Genomic DNA, 18,596 nt, shown 5'->3' with positions numbered 1-18,596 from the left:
AAGAAAATAGTAAAATGTCATGTATTTGTATTTTTTTTTATCGATAACTAAATATATTCAAATTATTTTTATTATTATTAAATTTTGTTTAATTTAAATTTTTTAGTGATCCCCTGAAAAGAAATCCCTTGTAGCTGCGATTGAATTTGTAGAATATTGCATGCAATGCAATACCATCAGACCAAGATGATCGAGACCTCAGCCAGCCACTCAATAAGATAGAGTATATTTTATTTATTTGATAATAGAGAAGGAAAAAAGTTAAATTTTTTTTCCTTCTTAAAGCACTAGTAATAGTGATGCTAAATAGCTATTTTGAGTACCCTGCAATAGTGAGCCAAAATAATATTTTTTGACTCCATAGTTATAGTGCACAGCCAAAAAGTAGTTCAAAGGTAAAGTAAAAAAAAAAAAAAAAGCGTTTACACTACTTTTATTTTTAATTTTTTTTATTTCTTCTGCATTTCATTTTGTGTTCACATTACCTTTCCTTTCTCTGTGTCTCTATGCAGTGATTTCTATGGTTTTGATGGTGTTTGTGGGTGTGTTTTGGTAGTTGAATGAAATATTATTTTATTATATTAAAAGCTAAAATAAAACTACTGTTGTTGGATGTGAAAAAGTAAAATAAATAAAGTAACTTTTTGTGGTGTTTAAAAGCTAAAAATTTGGTTCCACTGTTGTGGATGCTCTTAGTATTGGATCCCATATCTAGTGACTCTTTAAGAAAAATCAATGGCTTATCGAAAAAAAGGAAAAAAAAAAGAAGAAGAGAAGAATTTTTTTTTTTTGGAGAAAAAAGAAAAAAGAAGAACCAATGGAACCTAACCTGCAGCCAGAAAAAAGGGAAAAAAAAAACAAAAAAAACAAAAAGGAAATCTAGCAAAACGTGTCTCCTACACAAAAGTTTGTCAAAGTCAAATGGTAACACGTTCTCACTTTTGATTGGCACAAGCGACGAAGGTCTCAACTTTTTTTACAGTGGCATATCATTTTTTATTTACCCAAATTCCCATCACATGAAAAATTTCACCTGACTCTATTATTACTTATATATTTTTGCTTGCTCACCTATCTCTATCGCTTACACAAAAGAATTCCATTATTGAGATCTATAAAAGGGGTCATTGCCTCTACAAACACCCACAATCCAAATCCAAATCCAAAAAATTTCTTCTAAATTCCTTAACTCTCTTACACACACATATTACTATATTTAGTAGCCACTTCAGTTTCAAGATTTTATTCAATCTATTTTTGTTCTCTAGCTAAAGAATTGATGAAGGTTGAAGGAGGAAAAAGATATGCTGTTCTTCTAGCAACAAAGGATTCTGACTATGCTAAGAAAGTATATGGTGGGTACTTCAATGTGTACCTTGCAGCTTTTGGTGAAGAAGGAGAAAGCTGGGACTTGTTCAGGGTTATTGACGATGAGTTCCCTGATGTGAATGAGCTCCAAAATTATGATGGTTTTGTAGTTAGTGGCAGTCCTAGTGATGCTTATGGCAATGATTTTTGGATTCTTAAGCTCTGCTTGCTCTTGCAAACTTTGGATGCCATGGAGAAAAAAATCCTTGGGATTTGCTTTGGTCACCAGGTAATTAATTAACCTTTGAGGACCAATTATAATTAGCTACTACTTTTGCTGAATTGAAGTCACATAAATTTGTCAAAAATCTTACAGCTTAACTGGCAGATTTGGTATTTCAAACAAAAACGTTTATGTTCAAATTCTTCCACTCTCAATATATCAAATTAATAATATATAGAAAAAAAGTCACATAAATCTCATGCAGGATTTGCATGCAGTGTCCATAAAAATTAATTAAGGTCACATCCATTCTTTATTAACTTTGGGGCCTCCATTTATTGTTGATTCAAATACAAGATTTATCATGAAAGTATAATACTATTAATAATCAATCTTTATGAAGCAGGTATTATGTAGAGCATTGGGTGGAAAAGTTGGTAAAGCCTATACAGGGTGGGACGTGGGGCTAAGGAAGGTGAGTATAGTGAAAGACTTGGCCCCATATTACTTCTTTGATGACTTGGGTGAAATCCCAACATCCCTTTCCATTATTGAGTGTCACCAAGATGAGGTTTTTGAGGTCCCTCTGGGTGCTGAAGTGATTGGATTCTCAGACAAAACAGGTGTGGAGATGTTCGCCATTGGAGACCATATTTTAGGCATTCAAGGCCATCCCGAGTACACCAGTGACATTCTTCTTAATCTCGTTGATCGCCTTCTCAGTATGGATGCTTTGGAGGTAGTTTAAAAAAACAAACAAACAAACAAGCACTTTGTCCATTGATTCATAGTCTCTATTTTGGTTATATTATATATATTTAGCTTGTTTTTAAATATATGAATTTGAATAATTACAGAAAGGTTTTGCGGACGAAGTAAGGTTGGGAATGCAGACAGCTGAACCGGATAGGATGTGCTGGGAAAGGATATGCAGGAACTTTCTTAAGCGATGATAGACTCACGTCACTTGCTTTCTTACTGACCCTGGAATCCTTTCTTTTTTTCTTTTTCCTAAGAAAAAAAATTGTGCTGTTTTCTTTCTTAGACTAGCCCAACACGATTAGCATGAGCAGGTCTTATACTCTTATACTGTGTAAGATCCTTTCATTAAGAAAATTAATTAACTGTAATGCATTAGAGACAACAAAGATTCAAGTACATGTGGGAGTAATTTCTGTGACTTTCAGTTTTGCAGTCTTGAATAATATCCATTTGAGAAATAAATTAAGCCAATTGACTTTCAGTTTTGCAGCTGGGATAAAGTGAATTTCTGTAGCACAAAGCTTTGTGGATTGTTTTTGATACTTTTGTTACCTAGATCCAAAAAGCATTCGCATCAAATCAGATGTGCAAAAATAAAATAAGGCCCAAAATACGTCCACGTCTTACAAGTCACTGTAACTCAGTAGCAGCAAAGTTTCATTTTTATCACCGTGTACTAGACCAATAAATTTTACTTTTTAGCAATTTTTTTATTAAAAATGGGTCCCATGGTATTATTCACACATTTAAAAATTATTTTACTATATTATTTTTCAGTTTTCAGTTTTCAGCTGTATCCAAATGGACCTTAAATAAACAAAAAAATGTGCATGAGTTGATGCAAATGCTAACATAGATCTATATTATGGTATATGGACAGAGGCTCCTCCAATTCACGACATGGTAACTTACAAAATTATTTACGTGTTCTTTTAATCATATAACCTACTTAATAATCATGTGATTTATTTAAATGATTTAATAAATCATGTGATAATACACGTGAATAGTCTAAACCGTTATGTAGTGGATTAAAGAAAATTAATCTAACCTAGTTTGGAGGTGCAATGGTGTGCCAATTTCACTAAAACCCGGTTTGGAGGTAAAGGGGTCTTCATCAAGTGCTGTGATGTTTTAGTTTCTGATGATGTTCACATCTCAATAGGAAGAAAGAAGGTAGGTTTTGCATTTAAACCAATTAACAAATTAGTTAGGTGAAATATTGACAGGACTCTACAATAATAATGAAATCGACACCCTTGTTCCTCTCATCACGTTTTCGGTGTTGGAGTATTTTAATATTAATTAATTAAAATGAATAAATGTTACAATATAAGTGTAAAGATATAAGAGTGAATATGGAAGATGAGGAGTTAGTGAAATGTTTAATTCCACATTGAAAATGAGAGATATTATTTTATTCTTTTTAATTGTGGTGATTAATGGGCTAACATGAATTGTCTCAGATATTAGACTAGATACATATGCAAAGGGGAGGTGAAGGGTGGAGATATCAAAATTAGAAATGGATCAGCCTCTTGGATCCTCCTATTTGATAGCCCATTTTTATTATGGAAAACAAAGAGCCATTAACCCACTTAATGGACTATCCGTTTGGGTCTTTTCATTCTCCAGAAACTCCTTATCTCACTATTAATTGTGTAACTCCAGCTCATTAGATTAATATCTAACAATTAATCTTATTTTATTTAGTTTCTCATTTTGTTATTTCCATTATTATTGTGTTTACACCAACAATTTTAAGAAGATTTAACACATGGAGCCTACACAAGAGAAACCAAATGAGCCTATTGGAAATCTCAACAAGCCCTTTAAGGGAACCCACTTCAAGAGGTGGAAAGGAAAGGTCCTCTTCTACTTGAGTTTTCTCAAAGTTTCCTACATTCTCACTGACAAGAATCCATCAAAAGTTCCTACCAATGAGATAAGTGAGGAAGAATATAGTCTCCATTAAGAAAAAATAGATAAGTATACAAAAGATGAATATAATTGTTACTCTTATCTTTTGAATTATCTTGTCAATCATTTCTATGATTATTATGATACAACTTATAATTCTGTTAAGAAAATTTGGAAAGCTTTACAAAGCAAGTATGATATCGAGAAGGCAGGTGCAAAGAAGTATGCATCATGAAGGTGTGGATTTAAATGCGGTAGATTAGATTATACTTAGATTGTGTAAATTTGAACTTTAAAAATATTATACATGTGTACATGTGTCTTACATCAAATATGTATTAAATTAATTTGAGCTTATATATTCACGATTATAAGAAGTTTTAATTGTAACTAATTCTTTTTGGGGTATAACATAGAGGTGATTATGCCAACTCTAACTCATAAAGATTATACTTTATTTTTAGGTGTAACAGTGTAAAGAATATTATATTTTTAGGTGTAACATTGTAGAGAATGTTATATCTTTTAAAATATATAATCTAACTCAACACTTTATACACGTTAAATTTTTTTTTTTTTAATCTAAAAATTCTGAATCAAAAGAAACGGATTCATCTGAATTGGAACATAACCTTTCCGACATATATAGTAGGCTTCTTAACTTAAAAGTCCGTTCCACTAAAATTATGGATAAGCTTAGTTGTACATTGACGAAAGGCTTTTAATACATATTGCAGCGAGAATATTAAGGTCTATTTAGATATCGCTTATTTTGCTAAAAATTAAAAACTTATTATTGAAAACACTGTATAGTAAAATATTTTTCAAAATACAAAACATTGTTCACACATTTTTCAGGTATTGGTTGGTTCATAAACAGTGCCATGAGACCAACCAAAAAAAAAAAAAAAAGCAAACGCAGAAACATCTCTACACAAACACACACTTAGTATCCGATTCTTCTTATAGATATAGATATATATATATATATATATATATATATATATATAGGAACGAACATAACCGAGGAACCTTGGAATCTGGAAAGTGTAGCATTACAAAAGTGTGGTTAGTTTACCTTTTACAGATCCTATCTATGCTATTCTTTTAGAAATGAAATTGTTTTAGTGGGAGGCTAGGGATCCCATTAGGCAAGGCCACCAAAGAATAATTCTCATAACTTTATCCAAGAGATTTGTCAAATTGAGTGTACATGTTTTTTCCCTCACATGTTCGAATCACATACCATGCAATAACTATTGCACGAGACTAGCTAGTATGGTACAAAAGAATTGGTGTACTTGGATGAATGATTATAAATAAAATAAATAAACCCTCAATGAACACAGGTTCTCTTTGGTCAAGTGAAGATGGACAAGGTAATAAGAACATGAACAAGCATCTGCAATCCTATGAGGAGGAATTCACTCCTTAAAACAAGCACAGCACCTTGTGTATCACACCCACCAAAAGAGAAAAACCCAACAGCACACCATTCGGGAATTTGAGAATATTTCTTTTGATAATAATGTCAGGTACAATATACTCAAGACACTGGAATCAATTAGTCATGAAAAGGATGCTGTGAACACAACTTTCAGTGCCGCATATACATCAAAACTATAATTCCAACCAATCTGACATTCTTTCAGATTTTTTTTTTTTCCTGAATTTTTTTACCTGACTGTAACTGGCTGACTCACAATGTTTGACTTACAAGCCTACAGAAGAAAAATTCTGGGAATAGGGGAATTAGTTGTTACAAAAAAAATAAAAAAATAAAAAAATCTGGAGAGGATGTAATAGCTTGAATGGTGTAAAAACAATGACAAGAGACTGTATTTTCTACTCCCCTTCTTTTTTCCTTTTCTTTTTCTTTAGTTTTTTTATTTGACCACATTTTATGGGAAGTGATATATGACATGACTATTACAACATTTGTCAATACAAATCATACTGCTATGATAGTTAAGCAAGAAGTTGATGTTCTCTTCCGTTTTGTTCCCCAGCAAATATCCACTTTACCAATCTTTCTTTTGGTCCCAAGATAGCCTTGACAACTTGGAGCTCCACAGTGGCACTTCACCTCAGGTCCAAATTGCACGAATCTACAATGCCAAAAACCAGATAACTTCTCACTCTTTTGCAACTCACAGGTCCTGACTCTTAACAAATTATATGCTAGAAACTTGTAGTAGCCATAAAAATAGGTGTAACAAGGACCTGTTACTTTATATAATTCTCATAAAAATTGGTATAACAAATTATCTCATTTTGCTATAGATAATATTCTTTTATCTTAGAAAGAAACCTCAGAAAACAAAATAAGAGATTGCTCACAAGCAAATTTCATGCCGATAATTAGTTAATGGAGCCAGTCACTATAATGAACCCAATTTCTTAATAATCAATCACCCCTGTTAAGAATATAGAGATTGTTACATGCAAAACTTCAGAACAATTAGTCTACAGATAAAGTGGCACTGATTCTGGAGAGAAAGGCAGCTATGGAAAAACCAGAGAGATCATAAAGCAATGCTTTTAAATTCGTTGTATGCAAGACAAATAGGTGGACTTTTGTTGAGGACATGACAGAATTGAACGCATATTGGAATAATAAGACAAGGAGATATAAGTAGGTTTGATAGACACCATGCTGAATACATTTATAAACAAATAATCAAAGCTAAGAAACCATACAAACAGCCTTATGGGCGCTGAGAAGAGTCAGCCAACAGCATTGGTTTGGCGTGGCAAAAACAAAATTGATGTCAGCTAGATGTTCTGAAACCAAAATATTGGAAGACGTGAAGAAAAGATTATGTGTCTGTTTGGAAATTGCCTTGCTTTCAGTAGCTTATTTGCATAATGTGAGTCAAAAAACTAAAACCTAGCTTATTTACAAAAAATTAGATTTTTTTTAGAGTGAAAACAAGATAAAAGCTTAAAGTTAGATTATTTGAAATAAAGCTAAGACAAAAACAAAAAGCTTTTTGTTAATTGGCAAACACACACATACATCATTATATCATATTATTGCAATGAGAAATAGTTGAAAATTTACATCAACTTCAAAGGTCAAAGACAGCAACATCATCTGCCTCATGCAACAGCCACAAGGAGAACTCAAGAGAGTCCTACATAAAAGATAGTCAAAAGCCTATGTCAATATATTGATGCTCACATGGTTAGTGGCCCCGACAAGTGCTGGAGGTTGGGCTTCTATGGATACCCAGATAGCTCTTGCCGGAAAGAATCATGAACCCTCCTCAAGTACCTGAGCAGAATCGACTAGAAGCCTTGGTTGTGTACAAGTGATTTTAATAAAATTACTGAACAAAGGAAGAAGGGATTTATTGATAGAAAAATTGGGAGGATGATGGAGTTCAGAGAGATCCTATAACAGTGCCAACTAGTACATTTGGGTTTCAGAGGATATTATTTACTTGGAGTAATAATAAAGCCAGGCTAGAGAATGTGCAAGAATGGATTGATAGGGGTACTGCCACGCTCACATAGATGTCATGGTTTTGTGAATGTACGGTCACTCACCTCCCAATCTCCACCTCTAATCACATACCAAAAGTGTAACCACTATCCCAACTACCCCCTAGGGGTTGGGTCTAGTGGTTCCCAAGATTTTATGAGATCTATAAGGTCATAGGTTAAAAACTCCTAACCAACATCTTGGGGCCATCTCTAAGGGATTCTTTCCTATAATTACTTAGTGTTTGTGGAACAAAGGGACTACACACACTAGGGAAAATAGTTAGGTGCTCGAAGAAATCTAGACACTCACGTTAGCAAAAAAGAAAAAAAATAAAACATATGTATGTGCACAGTAATCGAAATATATGCACATATCAGATACTTTGCCTCTTCATCCATATGTATGACTGGTTTTGATTGTTTTTTTATTTATAAGTGACAGGTTTTGATTGTTTATTTTGTTGGACTACTAATAAAGGACCAGAAACATAAAACATGGGCTTATATAAACAAAGTAAAGCTTAAGTACAAGGTACAACCAGATATACCTGTAATCATACGTTAACGCCTCTCCAATCTTGATTGACCGAGCAGCGAAAACACCGACACGTACTTCCCCCTCAACTTGCCTGGAAGGGAAAATATCAATTAGAAACCAGAAAGGACACAACAGTCACTAAACTAATCATACTAACCACTTTTCCAGAACACAGTTGGGATCACAACTATGGTTTAGAAAGCGAGAAGCATTCCCCTTGAAAGTTGCATCAATTGTGAAGTCTTTTCGAATTTCACACATGTAAAAATTATGTGCACCTCTGTATTTCATGTCCCAAAGTCTTTTCTCACACTGAGCATCATCAATGACTGAAACAGAAAACCAACAACTTAACTAGTACAAAAAGCTTGAAAAATATGTTTAATTTCACAAGAATGACACCCCACTTTATTTTACAAAGAAAAGTATTTTGTCATTTTCACTAGCAACCCCGAGAAAAGCCAAATGAAAATCTCCTATAGAAGCAAAGCAATTATGATTTATATGAGCACACAGCTGCAGCAACAAGAAATTGCTTTGAAGGCTCATGTTTTAACACACATACACACAATTTGAATCAACTTCCAAATCCTCCTACCTAATTATGATTACAAAATGACAAACTTTCCAAGCAAGTAGGCAGGATATAGTGACCTGAATAATCATATATACACCCAAGAAAAGCGAAAAATAAAAAAGAAGATTGGCATCACAAGGCATGAGTAACAGAGGCAATGCTTGAAATGTGGGATTCTTATTCATGAAAATAAAGCCAAAGCAACAGAACAAAATGTCGATTTTTTTTTTTTTTTTTTTTTTTTTATAAATTTGCAGGCTTGTGACAATATAAGCTAAATTCAAATAAAACAGACTACCTTCTCCAATGTACTCAATAATAAAATCGCCTTTATTAATTTTTTCTGCTGCCTCTACTCCCCAACCACAGAGTGTTGTCTGAGAGGAAGATAACCATTAAATGGTTAGTAAACTTAGAAACCAAGAACTACATCAACTTAGAAAAAAGCCTAAATAATTTCTCCTAAACAATACAAGTTTGAGGTAAAAAAAAAAAAAACCTTCATGCACTCCTGAATTCAAAATTTTCACCTTGACAATGTTGATCTTTTTCTCATTGCGAAATGGCCGGTTTGTGCAATTTTCCGAGCAGCGACATGCCTTAGAACAGCTTATGCATTGAACCCTATTACGCAATACAAACAAAATGCTAAAGCAGCTAGAGTATCTATAACATTGCTACTCAAATGAACAGCAATGTAGTTAATAAAGAATTTAATTGAAGGAGGTAGGAAAGAAAGTAGTGCCACTGCTGCACAGGGATTTTTTTTTATATATATTTTTTTGATAATTCGATAATTGGGGGAGGGGAAAGTTGAACCCCAGATGTCTCCTTTAGAAACACTAGGAGGCATCAACCACTTGAGCTACATGGCTCTTGGTAATTTGTGCAGGAAAAATTGTGGTTTATCTACAAAAAACTAACCAATTACATTTCATAGAGAAAATTATCAAACTGAGGAAACATGATAGCTTGGTCTGAATATGAGCTATTCTTTTAGTGTTTCAATTTTCAAATGAAGAAATGATTTCTCTGTTTACCCCAACCTTATATCCAATCAATTCCATAATTAAGAGAATCAAACTTCCATACTCTAATACATGCCCATGGATAATATCTCTCCTCCACTTTAATAGAGAAAAAAGGGGGGGGGGGGGGGGGGGAGCAGGCGGGGCGCACCCTCCCAAAAAAAGGAGAAACGAAGAAATAAATGACCTGCAGACACAATCCTCAGAGCACATAGAACTGCAATTTGTGCATCCAATATCATCATCAGCATCATCACGCTTCTTCTTAACTAGGTAGATATCTATTTTCAGTTGAGGCCAGTGCCATAGTAGTTATAAAAACTGAATTCTAGAATAATGGAATAAAACATAACCCGCCAAGTTGGAGCAACATTCACTGTTTCACCAAGAAGTTGCTCAATAAATTTTTTAACAAATATGCAATTATTTGCTTAAATGATTGATACAATGATAGTGCAGAGAAAATATAACTAATACAATATAGAACATAACAGAATAGGATACTGCGCCTGATGTGCATATAGGGAGGTGGCTCCACTTTATTTTCCATGTCTTTACATATTGAGTCAACATTGAACTCCTCCTCCATATAAGGCAGAGGCAAGCGACCAAAAACTTCCTGAAATTTGAGGAGTTTCGTTATCTTTTCGGGGAGAAAGAGAATTAGACACTGGTATATGATGATGACTAAACAAATATAAGATCTACAGCTTTATATGCAATAGAACATTTAGAACTTTCTTTGCTTCTCTAAAAAGTTACAGGTATAAGTTGAAAAAATTTCTTGATTCAATAAGTCAGATTAAGATTTATGTTCCCTCTACTTCCATTTTGTTCATTCTTTGATTTGGTATGGGCCTAGACTAAAGGCCATCCTGACAAGGTAAATCATAAACAACAAACACTAACGCCCAAAGTACAAATACATAACTCCTATACTGAACTCACAGACAAAGCATAGTAATTTCTAGGTTTAGACTTTGAAGGTAGGAAAATATTAAATGAAAATATGCAAATTTCCTAAAGCATTTCTCAAAATTACATTTACATGGGGTGATTGTGTTGGGTGTTAACTTGCATCTGATATTGAGTGCCTCCACTTTCAATTTCTAACCACAAGGAGACAAATCAATACCAAAAAATTCAATTTTTTCCATTCTATATGTTACAACAGAATAAATTATTCATGCAAACAAAGTTGCGTGCAACAAATTATTCTTATTATAAAATATTCATCCTTGCAACATTTTGGGTAAAAAAATCTTCTAGATTCATAGGATCCTGAATGTTACTCTCTTCATTTCTTTGGCACATCTATAACATCACTGTGTGACAGCAGGCAGGCCCAGCACCAGCATATCCCATGTCCATACCCCTAACCAAGAATTGTCATGTCTGACATGGGTACTTAATTTCAGGGCATTCATGTAACATATGATTACATTATATAAGTTCAAACAATTATATTAACAGATTCCTCATGAATTTTACCTTTATGTCACTTGTCCAAGCTGCATGCTGCTCATTCAACAAATATATCAGTCTTGTCAGCCAGCCTAATCAATGAAAAATTTGAATGAAGAAATAAAACTTCAATGAAAATTTAAAATACAGAGAGATAGTTGAATTAAATTCAATCTGTATAACTCAACCCCAAAAGCATCTTTTTCTCTTTGATAAACCACAAAAGTATTTAAAGCACTCTAGATGGTAAATCAAAGAGCCCCACAAGAAATGACAAGACAATGTATTGAGAAGTCCATTGATCACAGTTCAGCACTCTAAATGCTTAACTAGAGGTTGAAAGCAACTAAAATACATACAGACACAGAAAAATGGGTACAGTATGTGAAAGACTATTGAACAATGAGGTAAAAGATATCTAAGACACACACACACACACACATTGAACTGTGATTCTACTAATGCAACAAACTAACCAAAAACTTGAAGAGGTAACACAAAATGCCTTACTTTCAACAATTTTTCACACTTGCCAAAATGTTTATATGGATTTTAACAAAACAAAAACAAATGACACATTAGAATGTTCCTCATAAAATATATTTTCTAGATTTTACTTCATCATTTTATATTTTCCTAAAAAGTATAGAACAAACCGATGCCAACCACATGCTTACATAACAATATTGTCACAAGATGGAAAATATCAGGGAAGCGACAACAACATTCAAATTCCTACCAGTGGGGTCATATACACTAGAATTCTTCCTCATAATCAATAGATGTTCACAAAGTCAGGGTGTCATGCGATGGAGAATATTGGGAAAGTTGCAACCTCTAGAAACCTACGAGTGGGATTCAGAGGGTTCTCATAAATGTACAAGTTTGTAACTACCATGGCACTTCATTCCTTCGGCACCTCCTCCACATCCAACCTCTTCAACTCCCCCAGAAATTTCTTTTTATCAACCCCTATGTTCCTAAACTCCCTTTGGCAGGTTATTTTTTATTCCATTATTCTAGAATACAGCGTTACAAATGAGATTTGACTCTTAATGCCCCCACAAACTGTTGGTGGGTGCTACAAGGGCTAACTCTGATTTGTAGTCCACAGGTCCAATGGGGATTTAAATAACCCCCCACCAAAAAAAGAACTTAAGATGTATGTGTTGATTCATGAGCAATTAATAAATGTAATTTGGGAAGAGTTTCCTTGTTAGGGCTGTAATGTTATATTTATATTAGATTGAGCCTTTAGGCTTTGACCTTACAATTGTATATAGGGTGTGAATTTAAATTCATTGACAATAATATGCAAGTTGAACACATCAGTCATGGGTAAGAATCATAATTAAGATATGATTTTCTCCATTACATTGAAGGCATCAATCATGGTCATGAATCATGGTTAAGATTTGACTCTTTATCATTCCCCTCTCAAATTGTTGGTGGGTGATATAAGCATATTGGAATGATGCAATTTAAAGATTGGTGAACAGAAGGACCTTAGTGAAAATAAAGGCTATTAGAGCACAAGATAACAAATTTAACACCCATTGATCCATTTGCAAAGACAACAAGCTTCAGTGTGTTTTTGTCCATGCATACATGACAAGATTGGCAATCATGTGTGCCATGACCTGATGGAAACACTATCCACGTCTACTACATATCCCAAAAGGACTAGTCAAGTTACAATTAGAGTTCCTCATAATTGCTTATATAACCCAGATTGACCTAGCACATGCTCGATGTGGGAATTGACTCACACCCACGCAACTCACACTCATATCCAATTTGGGTATCAAAATATCTTCCACCTATATCCCTAATGTCCTTATCAAGGTCCTTAGATACCATTTCTCACAGCTCAAGAAAAGCACTAGCCACATCAAGTTACAATTACTGTTTCTCGCAATCGTTATATAGTTAAGATCTACCTATTAAACACCAGACATGGACTCAACACTGCCCACACAACACACAAAAAGGCCTTCACAAGAGAATATATAGAAACTATGTCTTGTCTAATGTTGCTTCCTCACATGAACTATGAAGCACGGGTGCGGGTACAGGTGCAGGACTCGACAATTTTTGAAAATATAGGGTGCGGGTGCAGCGGGTGTGACGATTAAAAATTATTAAAAATATTTTTATTTATATATTTTATATATTGCTAAGCATGCTTTTTTATATAATAATAATAGAAAACTCATGTAATAATAATAATAATAATAATAATACATAGATAGTAATAAGAACACAAAAGTTTTTGACACTTGAATTATTGACAAAGGTATTAAAATAGATGAGGCTTCCCATAAATAAATAAATAAATAATAAAAAAAAGATGTGGCTTAGTGGCTCACGTATTTGGTCAGTCCAAAAACAAAATAAAGGATATATGTGGCAGGTATTAAAATAGGTGTAGCTTCTTATTAAAAAAAAATGGAAGATGTGGCTCAATGGCTCACATGTTTGGTTAGAGAGGCACAAAAATCAAAATAAAGCCTTTTAAGTTGTCAACAAAGGCATTTAACAAAACTTATCAAAAAAAGAAACAGAACAAAAGGCTGGGGCTTTGGCCAAAAAAAAGGAAGAAAAAGACGAAAAAGAAAGGGGTTAAAGCCGGTGAAATTGTGACGGCGACAACGGCTATCTTGTATCAATATCCATGGGTATTTTCGGTTTAAGTTTTTTTATTTTTACCGGCCGATTTCCTTTTTCCTGCCGAAACACACCGATATTCGGCCGATACGATCCGAATCGGCCCGGTTCAGCGCGCATCGGAGCCGAATTGGTGCGAGTCGGCGCAAATCCGAAAATGAAAAAAAAAGAGAGAAAATCCGACGCGGCACCGATACTCGGGCAACAGCGTCACCTGCCGCACCCCATGTCAGACACCGGTATGGCACCCATTTTGCTGCATCAGTGCTTCATAGCACATGAATTATACAAACTCAAAACTAGACATGTTATACTAATAAAAATTGACTAATGAATTTTTGTTAACCAAGACACAATCATGGTACAATGAGTCAAAACAAATGGTATAGAATACAATATAATAAAAGAATGGTCCTCATGTGGATTGGATTGATATAACTAGAAATATTGCTGAAAAAAGTTATGAAGATGAGGGGACCCAGGGTAGCATTTATCAAAATTACTAAACAGGCAATGACAATACCCTTATAATAGATATTTCAAAAAGGTAATAATAGTAATGAAACCAAATTGACAAAGGAAAGGAAAATTTGACCTTCCTATCTAGTCGCCAATCACTAGGATGCCTCCAGCAAACAGCTTTCCCTGGTTGGCTTTCAAAATGCCTTACTTGGTCTGGCCATGGTGCACACTTATCATGCGATGCTATTGGACACCGCACACACCGCCAATGTAACTTCTGTTTGCAAATGAAGCAGGCCTGCTCATCAAAAGATGGAAAATACATTAGCACCTTTACAAGTAGAAGTATAATAATGAATAAGAATATCTAGATATTCATTATTCTGACAGAAAAAAAAAAAAGAAAAAAAATAATTAACATATATCAATCAACAGGGGCAAAAAAGTGTCAATTTAACCATCTATAAAATAAATAAAAAATAAAAATAAAAAAACAAAAAAAAAAAACTTGTGATTCAGAAAATGACACAAAAAAATTCAGAAATAACAGTATTATAAAACAGATATGAAAAAAGAGACATTCCGAAGTAATAAATGAGGGCTCTTAATCTCTCCTAAAAGTTAAGACTTAAGAGATGATTAGATTTGAAAATAATTACCACACTTACCTCCAAAATAAAATGATAATAAAGCTGACATTTGACGACAGATAAGACACCAAACAATATAATAGAAGCACATCATGGCATTAAATGAAGGTATTCTTTCTCTTTTTTTTTTTTTTCTTTTTTTTTTTAAAAAAAAGGGGGGTTGGGGGGGGGGGGGTGTTCATAAGTAAAGAAACATTAAACGAAGGATTTCTTACAACAGCAAAAAAGAACCAAGGAAACCCACATTTCAATAGCCTATATAAAATTCAATAATAAGTAGTGCAAATATAAGAAGGGTTGTATTAAATCTATAAAGCACCAAAATATATAAAGCACCTTCAACGTATAGAATAAAAGCAAGATTTTTTATTATGGAGAGGCATAATATAAGATAAAGTGTGCATGCAACCTTGTTACATTTAATCAAATTAACAAAATGCAAGGAATAGTAAGAACCAAAAGATGTCTTGGTGTGCCTTTCCATTTCAATATAGTAAGAATTTGATGTGATCCACATTTTAAAAAAGACCAGCTATTAAGTGTGTATTGACAGCCTAGAAAGAATTTCAATAATAAGTGGACCAACTACTGAAGGTGTATCAAAATCAATAAAGCACAAAAATACGCACAGCAGCTTCAAAATACAAATTAATAGCCAGCTTGTTTGCTGTATACAAGCATAAATTATGACATTTTGTGTGTGTGTGTGTGTGTGTGTATTATTGTTACATTGAAGTTAATTAACACAGTGCAGTGATTTATACATCCAAAAATCAAGAGAAAAGAAACTACTATTGGGTTTGATGAGACCTTACATGTTGTGTGTGCGTGTGTATATATTATTGTTACATTGAACTGAATTAACACAGTGCAGTGATTTATACATCTAAAAATCAAGAAAAAAGAAACTACCATTGGGTTTGATGAGACCTTACATGTTGTGGGCACTTGAATTTTTTCAGATTTGAGACCTGAAGCTTTTCCTTTGCACACTGTATGTGGTAGAGTCCTTGGCAACCACGAACAGAGCATAACACCCCCTCCTCAGGGTAGATATAATTATGACAAACAAGACATTCAATCTGAAATGGATGCCAACAAGAGAGGAACAAAATAGGGAAGTATCAAATGACAAGAATGCATTACAAAGCATCATGTTGGAGTCACAATTCTCACTAAAAATCATTTACAAGTCCATGAACAAAGATTACAAAAATACACCTTTCAAACAAGTTCATTACGTTGAAAATGCTTCAAATTTAATACAAATATAATATAAATAAATAAATCAGCTCCACCTACGCTTGAAAACTGGTGGAAAGATTGGACAAGCTTCAAATTTAATCACCCAAGTGTCAAGCTAATCTAACAGAATCTGAGGTGATAGCTGTAGTTGCCTCTGAAGTAAATACAGTGAACATAATTGAACAGAAAATGGACAAAAAGGCCACCAGACATATTTGTTCTAGCAAAAAGCTATTCCTCAATTATAAGGAAGTCATAGACGGACCGAGCACCAATCTAGAAGACGCTCATACTACACTACTTGCAGGAAAGCGAAAAATGCTCTTGAAATTAACTTCTGGCAAATCTCTATCTTCGAAAATTGTTCTTCATGCGCCTCACATTAGAAGAAACCTAGTGTATGAATCATCACTCAACAAAGTGGGGACTATGTTTGATGCTTGTAAACTTGTTGTAAATTATAATTGATGAACTAGTTAAAGCTTAAAGCGGATAAGCTCCAGAATTGTCCCTAAAACATTCTTAGGAACTAAGATTCATTTCCATAAAATTGCTTCTTCTTCACTGCATTTGAAAGAACCAGTTCCCCTAATACGCTACGAAATTTATGCACATCCCATTTCATAAAATAAAATAAAAAATGCTTTAAATCACATACAAATTATACTAAAAACAATTCCCAAATTACTGTACCAAAAAAGATCAAATTTTTTTCAATTTCTCAAAAGTGAGTAAAAATGAAGGTACCATTTTGGGAGCTCCAACGAGGAAAGGAAGCGAGCAATGCGATTCGGGAACCCCTAACTCCATCTTACTCAGAGCCCAAGCTTTCACATGGTCCTCCAAGCTCTTCCCATTGTTGGCCTTCTTAGGCCGGTCCAACGAGCCCCGGCTCCGCTTCAAAACCCTAATTCCATTTCCATTACCATTACCATTGCCATTGACATCGCTGATATCCCCTTTGTGAAGAATCGGGAATCGCAACCTTTGGTCCCAATGGCGGGCTTCTTGGTCTAGGGTTTTGGGTGGGTCTGGGTCAGGGACTAGCTTGAGGTTAGTCAGAGCGAGAGAAGACGAGAGGGAGAGGTTTCCGAGGTCTGGCATTTTTGTGAAGAGAACATTATTTCTCTTTCTCTCTCTCTTTCCCTCACTATGTATAGTGAGAGAGAGAGAGAGAGTGGAGTTTGGGCGGGAAAAGTGAAAATTTTGTAGTTGCAGAGAGGAGGGGAAAGTGAAAATTACGGTAATGGTGTTATTTACGAGAGTGCCCCCTGCCAGGTCAGATGGGTTGGTGTTGGTGGGTGCTGAATTATTCGAGAGAGTGGTCCTGTTGATGGGTCCCAATTCCCAACTCCTGCACTCTTGTACGTTGGGATTTTAATACTATTTTTTTTCAACCAATCAGCCACCGTTTGATTATGAATCAATCAGAACCGATCAATTTTGCTTTCCTTTTACATCCTCTAGGATGGGTAATGCCAATTTTTCTGAAGGTTTTTTTTTTTTTTTTTTTTAATAATGAATTTCCCTTCACATTCTTTACATTTTCCCACAAATTTGGTTGAGATTAGGCTATGTATTTGTATCTATGTGATTCATGTCTTGTGTTCACTTTGGCTTTCCCAGTTGTATGTTTGTACATTAGCTGTTTGAAAAATGTCTAGACCCCTATTCAATATATTTAATGAAAATCTCGCCACAGATGTATGCATGGAATTTAGACCCTGATTGCCAACAGTTAAGCAAATTTAAGCCAATTCAAGTAATTAATTAATTAATTACCATCGCGTACCCTTGATACGGTGGTCACTTTATAAATACAAATGCTTATGGGGTGTGGGGGGCAAGCGCTAGGGTTCAAGTCTTTAGAAGAGAATTTCACACACATATACACTTAGACTAAATTAGAGTAGAAATTCTATCTTGTATAAAAAAAAAAAAATTAATTAATTATGATATTGACATTGACATTTAGTTTTGGTTAAATATCGTTGCAAACCAATATTACTAAATACTAAATAGACAAGTGCAAAAAGTAAAAAAAACAATTAATATGGTTATGAAGTGAAAACTCTAATAGGAAAAATCCTTTGGTGGTTTATTGCCAAACTTTTAAGGAACAAATCCATTAGTAAAATTGAAGTTTGTACAGTAAAATTAACCTTATAAGTCTAAAGCTACCTCCAATAAATACTTATTAATGTGACCGTGACCACTCACAGCTCCAACTCTGTTGGATTAATCTACATAATTCATTTGTGAC

General features: G+C 34.1%; 2 protein-coding genes across 6 annotated transcripts; one reads left to right on the top strand and one right to left on the bottom strand.

The window, feature by feature from the left end:
• The first annotated feature begins 1,104 nt into the window (after nucleotides 1–1,104).
• LOC115958950 (gamma-glutamyl peptidase 3-like) lies at nucleotides 1,105–2,793 on the top strand. The gene is made up of 3 exons (XM_031077235.1): nucleotides 1,105–1,597; nucleotides 1,938–2,270; nucleotides 2,389–2,793. Exons 1-3 carry the CDS (start codon nucleotides 1,280–1,282, stop codon nucleotides 2,482–2,484), a joined length of 747 nt encoding a protein of 248 aa, XP_030933095.1. The 5' UTR covers nucleotides 1,105–1,279; the 3' UTR covers nucleotides 2,485–2,793.
• A 2,915-nt stretch (nucleotides 2,794–5,708) lies between these two features.
• On the bottom strand, nucleotides 5,709–17,499 carry LOC115977303 (histone-lysine N-methyltransferase ASHR3). 5 transcript variants are annotated; one of them, XM_031099083.1, is made up of 12 exons: nucleotides 17,081–17,499; nucleotides 16,024–16,170; nucleotides 14,572–14,736; nucleotides 11,337–11,363; nucleotides 10,350–10,464; nucleotides 10,033–10,126; nucleotides 9,348–9,441; nucleotides 9,116–9,194; nucleotides 8,398–8,569; nucleotides 8,251–8,331; nucleotides 7,278–7,350; nucleotides 6,216–6,321 (listed from the first exon to the last, which is right to left on the bottom strand). In XM_031099083.1, the coding sequence occupies exons 1-12, from the start codon at nucleotides 17,435–17,437 to the stop codon at nucleotides 6,301–6,303; spliced, it is 1,425 nt and encodes a 474-aa protein (XP_030954943.1). In that variant the 5' UTR covers nucleotides 17,438–17,499; the 3' UTR covers nucleotides 6,216–6,300. The 5 variants fall into 5 exon arrangements, 4 of the variants coding, with proteins under 4 accessions (XP_030954942.1, XP_030954943.1, XP_030954946.1 ...); XR_004088511.1 differs by lacking the exon at nucleotides 7,278–7,350 and adding an exon at nucleotides 6,914–6,997 and having other exon boundaries at nucleotides 6,233–6,321; XM_031099086.1 differs by lacking the exon at nucleotides 7,278–7,350 and adding an exon at nucleotides 7,398–7,490 and having other exon boundaries at nucleotides 6,233–6,321.
• Nucleotides 17,500–18,596: the final 1,097 nt, after the last annotated feature.

The sequence above is a fragment of the Quercus lobata genome, chromosome 2 (genome assembly GCF_001633185.2).
Source record: "Quercus lobata isolate SW786 chromosome 2, ValleyOak3.0 Primary Assembly, whole genome shotgun sequence".
Classification (NCBI taxonomy): Eukaryota; Viridiplantae; Streptophyta; class Magnoliopsida; order Fagales; family Fagaceae; genus Quercus; species Quercus lobata.
The sequence above is the reverse complement of the archived record's forward strand: the minus strand, read 5'-3'. Positions and strand labels throughout refer to the sequence as shown.

Bases quoted from the DNA above. Each gene is read 5' to 3' on its own strand.
- LOC115958950 (XM_031077235.1), top strand. From the start codon at position 1,280: ATGAAGGTTGAAGGAGGAAAAAGATATGCTGTTCTTCTAGCAACAAAG. The intron at 1,598-1,937 runs GTAATTAATTAA...TTTATGAAGCAG, and splicing joins GGATTTGCTTTGGTCACCAG to GTATTATGTAGAGCATTGGG. The intron at 2,271-2,388 runs GTAGTTTAAAAA...GAATAATTACAG, and splicing joins TCAGTATGGATGCTTTGGAG to AAAGGTTTTGCGGACGAAGT.
- LOC115977303 (XM_031099082.1), bottom strand. From the start codon at position 17,437: ATGCCAGACCTCGGAAACCTCTCCCTCTCGTCTTCTCTCGCTCTGACT. The intron at 11,364-14,571 runs GTCAAATTTTCC...TTGAATGAGCAG, and splicing joins ATTGGCGACTAGATAGGAAG to CATGCAGCTTGGACAAGTGA. The intron at 10,465-11,336 runs GTAAAATTCATG...CTCAAATTTCAG, and splicing joins CTTGGACAAGTGACATAAAG to GAAGTTTTTGGTCGCTTGCC.